Below are 14098 nucleotides of genomic sequence, written 5' to 3' on the forward strand. Positions count from 1 at the left end.
GGAATCTCACTATATTAAGGAGGCATGTTTGGTCTTATTTATAAAGGAATACCATACATCTAGATACATATACATACGTATTTAGGGATTTTTATGTTTTTTTATTCCCATATTTTTAAATCATATCCATCTATCTCATTTAATCTATTTTCGATCCCAGCCCTTTTTAATCTTAACTCAATTATATCTTAACTTGTTCTAATCCGAGCTCATTTTGATCTAATTGCAATCTTGTTTTATCTTGATCTTATTTTAATTTCTCTCATTTTTGCCTCATTTTAATGGTGTCTCATCTAATTTTAATTTTAATCTTGTCTTATTTTGAATATAATTTCTTTCTCAAATTTATTTCAGTTTAATCTTGCCTCATTTTATTTTAAATTTCTCTCATCTTGAGATCAAAATGAGACCATCTTAAAGTTAAGTCATCTGATTTCAATCTAGATTCATCTTATTGGTCACTTTTTATCTGATTTTAAACTCATCGAATTCTTTTCTAATCGAATTTTTTCTCCTTTTATCTTATTTCGATCTTGTTTCGTCTGATTTTGATCTGATTTTAATCTCTGTTTACTTGATCTCGTATTTTGATTTTGCCTTCTCATTTTATTCTCAACTCGTCTCATTTTTATATTCTTTCATTTTAATCTTGACTCATCTCATTTTGATGACTTTCTAATTTTTAATGTCAACTCTTGTCATTTTGATCTTAGATAGTTTTGATCTCAACTCATTTAATTTTTAACTCATTTTAAAGTTTGGGCCAGTTATGGCCCATGATCAAATTTTTACTGGCCTACGGCCTCTGCCATAAACTTAATAATATGTGGCCTGCCAGTAATGTTGACCGCAGTATAAAATAAATGTGTACAAAAAGAAAATCACCATTTCACCAGATGATTGCAGTAGCCCTTTGCCTACCTTGCCCTTAGCTTTCTCTGAGAATCTTAGCCCAAAAAAATGGTAAGTTGACTGTGAAGGCCACAGCTTCCAGGACAAGTGGAAATTGTAGTATTTCTTTACCGTAATACAAAACAACTGTGTCTGCCTTATTTACCAAGAAACTGTGGCTGTTTTAAAATAATATACGTAATATCAAGAGGTACTATCAGATGAAAAATGCTGACTTCAAAAAGCTAACTGGAAAAAAATGCTGAAAAGATGAGGTAACTGGGAGCTGTTTCAACGGCACACCAGCGCTTTTTGACGAGACACTTTAAATCACGTAAAAACGGGTATGAGGCATGCTACGAGGTTGCGATGGTGATCGCTAAGTGCTGCCAACCTTTCACGGAGGGGGAATTCATTTAAAAATGTTCAATGAATGCCTGGCTAAATAGGTGGCCCCCACATATTCTAAGCTTACCAAATCTGGCCCGCTTTCTTAAAGGTTTACAGACCCCTGCCTTAAATGATGTCATAATTGCATCATGAAGCTATAAACAAAGTTTTACAGTGAACTTGCATCATCATGTCTTTGCACCTGCCCCCGCGATGCAAATAGGAGGTGTCAAAGTGTTATTTTCACACCCCATGACCCCCACATCGTGAACACATACCTGGCTACGACAGAAAATTGAAGAGAAACTCGTGCGACTTTTGTGTTTCAGACCGGCCCAAGATCAAAATCCCTCGCAACCTCCGCACTAAATTCATCAAACAAGTCGGGGAACAAATCAACCTGGTCATTCCGTTTCTGGTGAGTCACCATGCAGAGATTTTGGAGACCTCGTCCCAAAATTTGTGACCTGGCTTTCCCTCAACTTCCTCAGGGCAAGCCCAAACCTTGTGTGTCATGGCTGAAAGATGGTCAACCTTTGGACCTAAAGAGGGTCAACATCAGAAATAGTGACAAGGACAGCATCCTCTTTATCCGCAGCGCTCAAAGGGAGGACTCGGGTGTTTATGAGATGACTGTGAAAGTGGACTGTTTTGAGGACAAAGCCACTGTCACCCTTCAGATTGTTGGTGAGTCATACATGAAGGAAATGCCTCTATTATTATAAAGAGTGAAATACAGACATGCAATCATACAATCAGATTGGTCATTCTTCTCAGAGGATGAAGAATATACATGCCTTGTCAGTATGTGTGGTTGATTTGTTCACATTAGGCGAACATGGTTAACCCTCGTGGCATGCATTTTTTTGGTGACACAATGTCAGTGTACATTATTTGGACTTGAAATTAAAGTGAGATGAATCAGTCATTTATGAATATATTTTGACTTCCAACCCCTCAAAATTTTCAGTGGTATCAGACCCACCCATACACTTATAGTTCTCATTTATTTATTTCTACCCCCAGCCTTTTGGACAATAAACATCATAAAATGACTATAAAGAAAACTAACTGAACTTTATATACATATGCAGAAAAAAAGTGGTGAACATTTTTTACTCCATATTTTTTTTTTGTCAATAGCTGTTCCCCCAAAAACCTTGCACAATGCATGTCGGTGTACATTATTTGGACGTAACTTAGAAGTGTGATAACTTTGTCATCTATGAATAATGTTTGACTTCCAACCACTCAAAATGTTCAGTTGCATCAGACCTATCTAGACATATGAAGATTTTAACGCTTAGATGCATAAGTGGGGTCAAAAATGACCCCATGGGTTTTCAAAATCTTTCTACATAAAAAAGGTTGTGATATTTTTATATTCCAGGTATTCGTCATTAAACATGTTTATGACATGATCCCATTAGTATTTGTATTTTCCCCATTAATTTCTGATCCCACTCATGGAATAGTGCATGTTCTGGCAGGCCATGCATCCAAGGTTTTGTTTTTTTTTAACCCCCTAAACCTGAAGACGGACATCGTTGCAGCGAACATTGGACGACCCAGTTCCTCTTTGTAGACTCTTCTTTTGACTTGTCTCTTTCTTTTTTTTTATGCAATATTTTTTGGGGAGATACCAATATTAATGTATTCAGTTGTTGAGTTATTTTATGATTTATTTTAATAAATATTTTCATCAGAATAATAAATACTATACTCGAGAAAAAAAGGTGGTTTTTTTTTGGATGCCTTAACTACTTGGATTGTAGGGGCACCATTTCTGTCTTGGGCAAGTACAGCCTGGTGGCTCCTATCCCTCTTCAGGCCAACAATTAGCAAAATAAAAATTAACTCAAAATGATTTTTTTTTTTTGTTTAAAGCTTGGAATACTTATTGTAAAAATGAAAAAATAATTGCTTTTAATTGTTATTTTACCATTAAATTAAACAAATATTTTTAGCCATATAAAAATCTAAATGCTTAAAATGAGTAAAATAAAAATGAACTATTTTGTGCTTTTTTAAATCTATTTATTATTAAACAATAGGTGTGAATGAGCGAATGAGTTGTCTGTCCCTGTGTGCCCTGCGATTGGCTGGCAACCAGTTCAGGGTGTCCCCTGCCCACTGCCCGATGATTGCTGGGATGGGCTCCAGCCCCCCGCGACCCTACTGAGGATAAGCGGTACGGCTAATGAGATGAGATGAGAATATGTATATAGTATTAATTCATTCTTATTTATTTCAATTTTCTTTTATGCTTTAAGTATGTTTTTGTAAAAACAATTTAGTTTGATTTTATTATTATTATTTATTTTTATCATTTATTCGAAGAATTATTTTTTTAGATCTTAATCCAAAGTAGCTCTGTATTTGTTGATGCGTGATAGTTTTTTTTCTCATAGCGTAATAGGTGCTTTTTTCCATTTGTGCATTAAAACTAGCATCTGCTAAATTACATCATTTTTCTCATTTTAAGTTTTATTTTTGCATGCACGGCACCATGATCAGGTATCACCAAAGAAAATGATTGCTCATACCTTCTATTCTGTTGTGATGACTTAAATATTCAATATTAGTTATAATGTAGAACCAGTGTGGGATGAAGGTATTTACTGGCATGATTAAAACAAAAAAAGCAGTTGTTGTCTCTATGAGTTTGGCTGACTGCGACCCAATGTAGTTAAAGGCTATAATATTCACGCCCAGTGGCCGTTTTAGGTAGAGAGCTTTGGGGGTGCTAAGCTGCAAGAGTGTTTTATCGCTCTCCATAGCCACCAACAACCACATACAAACATCTTTCAGTCATTAAAAATTAATTAAGTCATTGAAAAAAAGTAAGAAACAATAAAATAGTGAATAAATAATCGACCTCCGTCTTCTCAAAAACAAGCTGTTTTATTACAAGAACATAAGAATTTAGTATCATAACAACGAACAACAGTACGCAATATTCGTCAACTGGCATCTTATGGAATCTCCTTTGCATTTCCTATAATTAAAAACAGAATAATCAATCACCAAACCACCGACCCGAAAAATAAATCAAAATATTTTCTATTGCAATACGTCTTTGCAGAGCTGCCCGGTCCTCCCAGCAGTACAAAGCTGGTGGACTGCTGGGGTTTTAACGCCGCGCTGGAATGGACGCCCCCCAAGGACAACGGCAACACCGAGATAACCGGCTACATTGTCCAGAAGGCCGACAAGAAGACCGGGGTAGGAACTACCATATTTTCCAGACTATAAGTTGCAGGGTTTTTTTCATAGTTTGGCCATGGGTGCGACATGAATTCTGGTGAGACTTGTATGTGAAATTATAAACACAGTCCTATATAATTAGGTTTTCATTTTTTTATAGCCGGTACTGTATATCACTTCACGTGTTTTTTTCACTCTCAATTGCAAGTGGGCTCTCTAGGCCTGTGTTGATAATTTCAACCTACGGAAAGAGGAAGCAAAGCAGCTTATTGTGATCTTCCCAAATTGGAGGAGTTGTTTACTGGTGAAAGTGACAGTGAGGATGAATATTTCATTCAATTTAGTGGTTTGGAGTGAAGCTGATAGTTTGGTAAGCATGTTATTTAGGCTAGAGTTATCTGAAGAACTTTTAATCTATGTTACATTGTTGCTAACAAGCGTGTATATGATTTGCACGAACGTGTTAAGTGAGTTCAGTACTGCATACCATGTTCTCAATTTTATGTTTATTTTAAATTGCCCTTCAAGATGACATTTATGGTTTTGGTGTTGCATTTTATCAAATAAATTTCCTCCGAGAATGCGACTTATTCTCCTATTTATGTTTTTTCCACCTTAATTATGAATTTTTGTGGCTACTTGCAAAGTATAGTCTGGAAAGCCTCATAGCCTGAAAAATACAGTATCACCAAATCACTAGTATGAGTGTTACATTTAATTTAATTTTAAAATGGTGCTTGCTCTGTTTACTCGCTGAAACAATACCTTAAAATAGTACCGAATAGACATCAGATGAACACTAGTTATCCTTAGTCTAATTACATGACAAGAATACTTCTCTTTCATTAAACTTCGTCTCGTTTACCATGCTTTTTTCTGTAGCATTGCCTTTCATAACTAGTATATTTATGATTCAATAGTCTAAAAGGGCACACATTCATCATATATCTAGCTTCTTGATTTTACTTTAAAAATGCATTAGATTGATGAGTTTGAATGTAAATTGTACACAATTTTATTTAAAGGGAGCATGCCAAAAACTGTCTACCTACCAGTGAATCAATACTATGGGAAACACTGCTATTTCACGTGAAAATAATTGCGATTGTGACGGTGCATCTGTTGGACGCTTCAGGAGTGGTTCACAGTGCTGGAGCACTACCACAGGCTGACTGCCACCATCTCGGACCTCATCATGGGCAACTCTTACGCCTTCAGAGTGTTTTCCGTCAACAAAGTTGGCGTCAGCAAGATGAGTGCTGTCACCAAGGACGTGGCCACCATCCAGAAAACGGGTATTTTCTGCACCCTCGGCCGGTGCTACAGTTGTCATGGCTTGTGGGAAGTGGGAATTTGTCGACCTTTGTAGACGCCAGTGTCACAGAAGCCCTTCACACCTTTTTAAATACGAGCTGACAACAGCTACCGCTAGAGTAGGTTTAAAGTCCCCAGATAATGCTGCAAAAGTAATCCAAGCAAATGTTTAAATGAATAACAACGCAGTATATTTTTACTAGTGTACAGTTTTTATTTTACTCCGCACAGAAATGCTTTATTTTGTCTACACAGACTTGCTATTTTGGTTTTTCGATAAAATTCAATTAAAAGAAAAAAAATATATTTTTTTCCCAAATTATACTTCGAAAAATCCAAAAACATACTGGGTGCAACTATTTGAATTTGTTATCATTAGCTAGTTTATTTTCTTCCATTTTATTTTATTATCTTATATTTATTTTTTATTTACCCATTTTCATTGCATTTTATATTTAATTATTTTTAAAAATGTTTCCCATTTATTTTATACATGTTAACTTGATGTTTTTTCTATCCAATTTTTTTTAATTTTAATCTTTCATATTGTATTTCATTTGTATATTTTATTTTCTATTTTTAATTGTTATTTTCATTAGCTTTTTTTGTTCAATTCCGTTGTTTTACATTTTTTGGTGTTTTTTTAATTCGCTTATTTTTATTTTATTTCATTTCTATTATTCATTTCTATTTTCTTTTTATATTCACTTTTTTGTAATCTATTACTTAATTCTTTTTTTGAAATTGTATTCATATTTTTTATACTCAGTCATTTTATCATAGAGTTGTTTTTTAATCACGTTTTTTATATTTTGTTTTTGTCGTTTCACTTTGTTTTATATGTTACTTTTGTATTTACTTATTTTTATTTTGTTAATTGTTTTATTGTATTTCATTTATTATATCATAATGATTTTTTTGTATTTATTAGAATTTATTTCTACTCCCTTATTTTTATTTTATTGCTTTATTCACTTTTTGATTTAATTAAAAAAATCTATTTTTGTTTAACCTCAATGTTTACAGAGATATAGGAAAAGCAATACTTAAGCCAACACTACTTAGCTACTTCAATTTGAACGTCCCAAAAGTGTTTTTTGTATTGTTACCAAGTTGTAATTGTACTAAATATTGTTTTGTTGCTCAATACATTGGTACATATTTTGAATTTATGATCAAAATATATTTTTCACCAAAATGCAGCTCAAAGTTCTGTATAAAAAAGTTGATGAAATACCCAGCCCCTGTCAGCACATGTGCTGCTGAATTTTGCACCCGCTACAGGCTTTCAATATTGTTTTTGGGGAGTCCGGTGAGCATGGAATTACAATGATCTAAACAAGAAGTAATACAAGCATAGATTAAAACCTCTGTGTTTGCCTGGCTTTATGGTCATCTCTTAATGAATCATGTGGGGGGAAATTATTAATGTTGTTGTCACAATGTGCTATTGGTTCTTTTTTTTATCCGGCGTTAGGCATTGTCTACAAGCCGCCAGAATATCCCGAGCATGACTTCAGCGAGGCGCCTAAATTCACAACGCAGCTCAGCAACAGGGCCGCCACCGTCGGTTACACCACCAAGCTGCTGTGCTCTGTTCGAGGGAGTCCTAAGGTCAGACCCATTTCTTTCTTTTACGCTTTAATGGTGGGTACATCAGTCCTTAATAAAAGTTTGCTAAATATTTTCTCTATTATGTCAAGTCATGTTTATTTATATAGCCCTTAATCACAAAAAGTCTTAAAGGGCTGTACAGACTGTTGTGACACCATCCTCCGATCTTAAACCTATATGAGGGCCCAAATGTAGAACAGTCTTGAAACGCGGTTTTGTTCTTGGCTCTTTGGATCACTAGTAGACCAGCATTTTTCCGGCGAAGGCTCCAAGCAGGAACATAGGGGGTATTAAAGCCAAGAGATATGACGGGGTAAGTCCATGCAACATTTTTATATATATATATATATATATATATATATATATATACCAACAGAACCTAAAAATCACATCTTAAACTAACCAGTGCCAGGTCAGCCAAAATCGGGTTAATGTGATCAAACATTCTTTTCATATTTAAAAGCCTCGCTGCAGCATTTTGTACAACCTGCAGGCTTTAAATGCTAGATAATAGGAGACCAGAGAATAGCACATTGCAGTAATTGAGACAGAAGGTAACAATGTCCAACTGAGTTTAAAGAACCCTCTTGCTCTTTTTCCCAACGCGCCTGTGTGCTTTTACCTCACTTTTAGCAAAATTCGGATTAGAACCTTGCCGGTTTGCACTGTCCCCCGCACAGCACAAATATCACCATCGAAAAAATTCTGTGGTAGTAATTGGTATTTGTTTCTTCTCACCTGCTCATTCAACTCCACTCATACTTACAAGGAATGCAACGTGACGTCACGATCAAAGGATCAATTGCGAAATATACGTATATAAAATGTACATTGCCATACCAACCTTGAATGTTACCCTGAATCTTATGGTGTGTCAGATTCTGTTTTGTTCAACTGCCTGGCATGCTTTCTTTTTAAATGTATGTGCATCACTGAGGTACTGCCATGATAGACATGGTCTGCTTTGCAAAGTTTGCAAATAATATTTTTATTCACCATGTGCAAGCAAAAAGGCTCACAAACTTTTGAAGTTTTGAAATGCGTACGTGATGTATGTTACAGCTCCAGACAGAGATGCTATTTCACATGAGCAACTCTCAGCAGGGATTATAATTACAGGACTGTCTCAGAAAATTAGAATAATGTGATAAAGTTTTCTGTAATGAAATTAAAAAAAACAAAAATGTCATACATTCTGGATTCATTACACATCAACTGAACTATTTCAAGCCTTTTATTATTTTAATATTGCTGAATTTGGCTTGGCATATGTAAGTAAATCCAAATCAATCAAAAATCAAATCAATTTGGCTTACAGCTTAAGAAAACTCAAAAATCCTATCTCAAAATATTAGAATATCATGAAAAAGTATACAACTAGGCTATTCAACTAATCACCTGAATTATCTAATTAACTCGAAACACCTTGCGAGGGATTCCTGAGCCTTAAAAACACTCAGCTTGGTTCAGTAAACTAAATCACAAGTATGGGGAAGACTGCTGATCCGACTGCTGTCCAGAGGACCATAATTGATACCCTCCATCAGGAGGGTAAGACACAAAAATAAATTTCTCAAAGAGCAGGCTGTTCACAGAGTGCAGTTTCGAAGCATATCCACAAAAAGTCTGTTGGAAGGGAAAAATGTGGCCGGAAACGCTGCACAACCAAGAGAGATGACCGCAGCCTTAACAAAATTGTGAAGAAGAGCCGCTTCCAGAATTTGGGGGAGCTTCAAAGACAGTGGGTTGAAGCTGGAGTCCAGGTATCAAAAGCCACAGTTCACAGACGTGTCCGGGAAATGGGCTACAATAGCCGTATTCCCATGGTCAAGCCACTTCTGAACTCAAGACAACGGAAGAAGCGTCTGACTTGGGCTATGGAGAAGAAGCACTGGACAGTTACAAAATGGTCCAAAGTCCTCTTTTCAGACGAAAGCAAGTTTTGCATTTCATTTGGAAGTCAAGGCGCCAGAGTCTGGAAAAAGGCTGGAGAGGAGCAAAATCCAAGTTGCTTGAAATCCAGTGTGAAGTTCCCACAGTCAGCAATGGTTTGGGGAGCCATGTCAGCTGCTGGTGTTGGTCCACTGTGTTTCATCAAGTCCAGAGTAAATGCAACTGTGTACCAAGAGATTTTAGAGCACTACATGCTTCCATCTGCTGAAAAGCTCTATGGAGATGAGGATTTCATTTTCCAGCATGACCTGCCCACAGTGCCAAAACCACCAGTAACTGGTGCACTGACCATGGCATCACTGTTCTTGATTGGCCTGCTAATTCCCCTGACCTGAACCCCATCAAGAATTTGTGGAGTATAGTTAAGAAGAAGATGAAAGACACCAGACCTACAAATGCAAATGAGCTGAAGGCCGGTATCGAAGAATCCTGGGCATCAATAACACCTCAGCAATGCCACAGGCTGATTGCCTCCATGCCACGCCGGATTGATGCAGTAATCCGTGCAAAAGGATTCCCAACCAAGTACTGAGTGCATCAATGGACATTTTCAAATGTTTGATTTAGTTTTGCTGTTATAAAATAATTTTTTTACTTGGTCTGAGGAAGTATTCTAATATTTTGTGATAGGATTTTTGAGTTTTTTTCAGCTGTAAGCCAAAATCAGCATATTCAAATAATAAAAGGCTTGAAATAGTTCAGTTGATGTGTAATGAATCCAGAATGTATGACATTTTTGTTTTTTTAATTGCATTACAGAAAATAAAGAACTTTATCACAATATTCTAATTTTCTGAGACAGTCCTATATGTAGAGATGCCTCACACTTTTGGTAAAATGTGTCTGGCAACAATAGCCGGCAAAGGGATTTATTGTTGACTGTTACTCTTTTGGATTTTTTTTTTTGGGCAACGTTGCAGCCCTACATCTGACGCCTCCATTTTGAATTTAGCTACTGTATAGGATTGGTTGCTGTATTGGGTCTTAGTTGGTAACCGTGCAGCTTAGGAGACAAGCTTTGTTGGCAACGTATTCAATCATGTGTTCTAGTTGTCCTTGGCTTCTCAAAGAAGATAATGGCATTTGTGGGGTCACGCCAGTGGTGTTGAGTCATTTCCGTTTGGAATTTTAGAACACAACAAGCCTGAGCAGCAGGAGCAAAATATAGGATAAGGATGCCAAGGCATGCCTGTGTAGTAGGCGGTTGCCGTGTTTACAAGGACTCACTTCACTGGATTTCTGTGTTATGGGTGGATCTGAATGTCAAGTCGAATGCAACGTCAGTAAATTCTGCATGTAAATCCTTCTTATTGGAGGTACTGAAGTAGGAACATAAGCGACACTGGACCATAAACTCACCGTTTTAATTGTGGTCACTCCTATTTTTTTATAACCTTAATTATTATCAATAATAATAATAATATTTTTGGGGGGGTAATATTTTATTTTTTGTTCTGTAAATATATTTTCAATCAGAAATATGTTAATTTGTTCTCTTTTTAAATCTTCCATCTGCACTGCTTATCCTCAGTAGGGTCACGGGGGTGCTGGAGCCCATCCCAGCTGTCTCTGGCTGTGGACAGGGGACACCCTGAACTGGTTGCCAGCCAGTCGCAGGGCACGCAAAGACGGACAACTCACTCGCTCATTCACTCCGAAGGACAATTTCGACCGGCCAATTAACCTTAAATGCAGGTTTTTGAATGTGGGAGGAAACCGGAGTGCCTGGAGGAAACCCACACATCCACGGGCAGAACATGCAAACTCCACACAGGAAGGCTGGTAGCTGGATTCAATTCCATGACCTCAGAACTGAATCGCAGACACTCATCCCCCGTGGTCCCATCTTTTTAAATAATATTCATACATAAAAAGATGGGGGGGGGGAAGCTGAATAATGCAAACTCAAAATAAAAAGAACTGTATACAAATAAATTACAGAATAAAAAGTAATAATAATAATACAATTGTGGAGAGACTATGTCTCTCGGCTGGCTTGGGAACGCCTCGGGATCCCGTCGGATGAGTTGCAGGAGGTGGCTGGGGATAGGGACGTCTGGGCTTCCCTTTTAAGGCTGCTGCCTCCGCGACCCGACCCCGGATAAGCGGAAGATAATGGATGGATGGATGGATGGATGGATGGATGGATGGATGGATGGAATAATACAATTAATATGTTTTAAAAAAAATAGAAGTAACCAAAATGAAATAATTTGTTATTGAACCCAGTGGTGCTCACAACTGATAGACTTCACAGCTGCCTGAGGTCTAAATAGACTGAAAGCACGTCCTCGCTAACACTGACAATGTCCTGCTGCTATGAGAAATGTGGTGTGATGGAAGCTGAGCAGAGAAGACACAAACGATAAAGTCACATAAAAGGAAAGTTTGCGAAGACTCCATTAGGAGAGTTTGCTATTTTTACTCGGAACCCCCTGAAGCGTGGGAAAGAGCTGAAAAGCATTCTGTTGTCATCAATGATGATAGGTGGGCCTGTACTCAACATGCAATTGCACACCGCCCAGACCTTCTAGTTGCACAAAATAATCTATCCAGGGGCTTTGGGTGATGTCCCAAGACCAATTCGCCCAAAAACCTTCATTTGTGCATACCTAACGTTAGGAATTGTTACACTCAAAGGACTGATACAGTTCTGAAAAAAATGATGTGCTTCTCCTTGGCAGCCGAAAATCGAATGGCTGAAGAACCAGATGGTGATCGGCGACGACCCCAAGTTCCGTCAGCTGAGTAACCAGGGCATTTGCTCCCTGGAGATCCGCAAGCCCTGCAGCTTCGACGGAGGTGTCTACACCTGCAGAGCCAAAAACGAGCAGGGGGAGGCCGCCGTCTCTTGCAAACTGGAGGTCAAACGTATGTTATCTTCTGGAACCTCCATGTTTTCGGTCTACCTTTTCAAAAATGAATAGTGTCATCAGAAGGCAAAGATGAGAAAGAAAAAAATCCTGTAAAAAGAATAAAAAAGAACTTGTCAAGAACCGAATCGTAAAAACTAGGACAACATCTTGGGTTCCACTAAGTCTTCTTAGGTCAAGAAATTGTTCTTGTGTTTTATTAAAAAAATAACAGATATTCATATATATTTCTTTTCTTCTCAACAGAAGTTGTTTATTTTGAGTCTGACAAGCAAAAAGGCAAATGAGAAAAATATCCTCACAGGTAAGACCATCACAGCTGAGACTGTGAAACAGCACACTCTTTGTGAACTATCTTATAAATAGGAAATCTTCCTAAAATAATCTTTGGCAAACAGACAATTTCTTTAAATAAGCAATTTTTGGGAAATACACAACCCTTTAAAATTAGACTATACATTTTTTAAGAAGAACAAATATTCTTTGGGAAAAGGATAATCTTCAAGAAATAGACTTTCTTTGAGGAAAAGAAAATCCATTCGAAGTAGGCGCTTTCCGTAAAAAATGTGGATTTTGAGACTAGACAATCTTTAGGAAAAAAACAATTTTTAGGAAATAAACAATCTAAGGAAAGAGACGCTTTCTGAAAGGAAATGGAAAATAATTGTTTTTATTATTATTAATTGTAACGTGGCAAAGCATTGTATGTAACATTTGACGTGGCATTCTAGGGTAGTAAACATGTGATTAAAAAAAGATGAGAAGACTGTCATATCTAATAGGCAAAATATTTACAATGTAGTTCTTGATAGCACCATCTGTTTGAGCGGGTGGGGAACTACATCACTGTATACGTATTCCTGTATTCATAATTTAGTACTTCATGAATATAATTTCGTATGCCGAATTGTAATGGATTCCTGCACTTTTTGTGTCTGCAGCTTCCTGGGAAAGATGATTGGCTGACACTCTACATAATAAAGGATCCGGCCTCAATGCACAACACTTAATGAAATCCATATTGGGATAAATATCTAATGTGTTTATTATTTTTGGTCAGTAATTTGCAGCTTGTCATAACTATATACCTTTAAATAAATTTGATTTGCAGAGGATGTAAAAAGAAACAATATTTTATGATATGCTACGTGAATTTATGTATTTACTAAGTGTCCCAATTTTTAAATTGCCTCAACCTTTACACCACTCTAGCATAACTGAGTTTAAAAATAGTATATTAAAACAATTACTAAAACAATTATCTTTCCAATAAAAAAGTAATATTTTTCTGTTGATAGGTAAATGTATGTATTTTCAATGTATTTTTTCAAACATATTTTACAATTTATTTTAAGAAGTATGTTTGTGATTTTTTTTATTGGAAGTATTGCTTAAATTATTTGAAATGATTCCATTACATTCATATTAAATAAAATAATGACTATATTAACCACCATATCAGATGATCGTGCCTCATTTATCATATTTTTTTAAGGAAAAAAATCACGGAATTAGATGATAGTATGTTTTTTTCTTTTGACTAGAAAAAGAAAATTTACAAAGTTAATTAACTCACTTAGTATCACAGACGTATTTTCCCATCTGATAATCTTATTTAACTGACTCAATTCAGTGGAATGAAAAAATAGGATCACTCTTTTCTGCTTTTGTAAATTATATGAAGTGTTCCCAACTTTCCTCATTTTTCTGATGTCATATCATTCAGAGTTATATGGAATTATTTATTTAAAAATAATCATTTTTTTTATTTGTTAGACTTTGTGTATGGGTAATGAGTGAAATATCTTCTAAAATAAAATGGGAAAATTACTACCTGGAAATGAGTAATTACTAAA

General features: G+C 36.2%; 1 protein-coding gene across 4 annotated transcripts in view; it reads left to right on the forward strand.

Annotated features, from left to right (window-relative positions):
• The window catches only part of LOC148370451 (myosin-binding protein H-like), a 195285-nt gene extending 181587 nt beyond the window's left edge, over window positions 1-13698 (forward strand). For all 4 annotated transcript variants that reach the window (XM_088332979.1, XM_088332980.1, XM_088332981.1 and 1 more), the window contains 8 exons: window positions 1611-1699; window positions 1773-1968; window positions 4367-4506; window positions 5624-5783; window positions 7280-7416; window positions 12054-12240; window positions 12489-12546; window positions 13184-13698. In XM_088332979.1, coding sequence (XP_088189105.1) covers window positions 1611-1699; window positions 1773-1968; window positions 4367-4506; window positions 5624-5783; window positions 7280-7416; window positions 12054-12240; window positions 12489-12529 — 950 coding nt within the window. In that variant the 3' untranslated portion in view covers window positions 12530-12546; window positions 13184-13698. The remainder of the gene's footprint in view (window positions 1-1610; window positions 1700-1772; window positions 1969-4366; window positions 4507-5623; window positions 5784-7279; window positions 7417-12053; window positions 12241-12488; window positions 12547-13183) is intronic.
• The last annotated feature ends 400 nt before the right edge of the window (window positions 13699-14098 follow it).

This window comes from Urocampus carinirostris, chromosome 3 (assembly GCF_059441175.1).
Source record: "Urocampus carinirostris isolate Australia breed hairy pipefish chromosome 3, RoL_Ucar_1.0, whole genome shotgun sequence".
In the NCBI taxonomy this organism is placed as follows: domain Eukaryota; kingdom Metazoa; phylum Chordata; class Actinopteri; order Syngnathiformes; family Syngnathidae; genus Urocampus; species Urocampus carinirostris.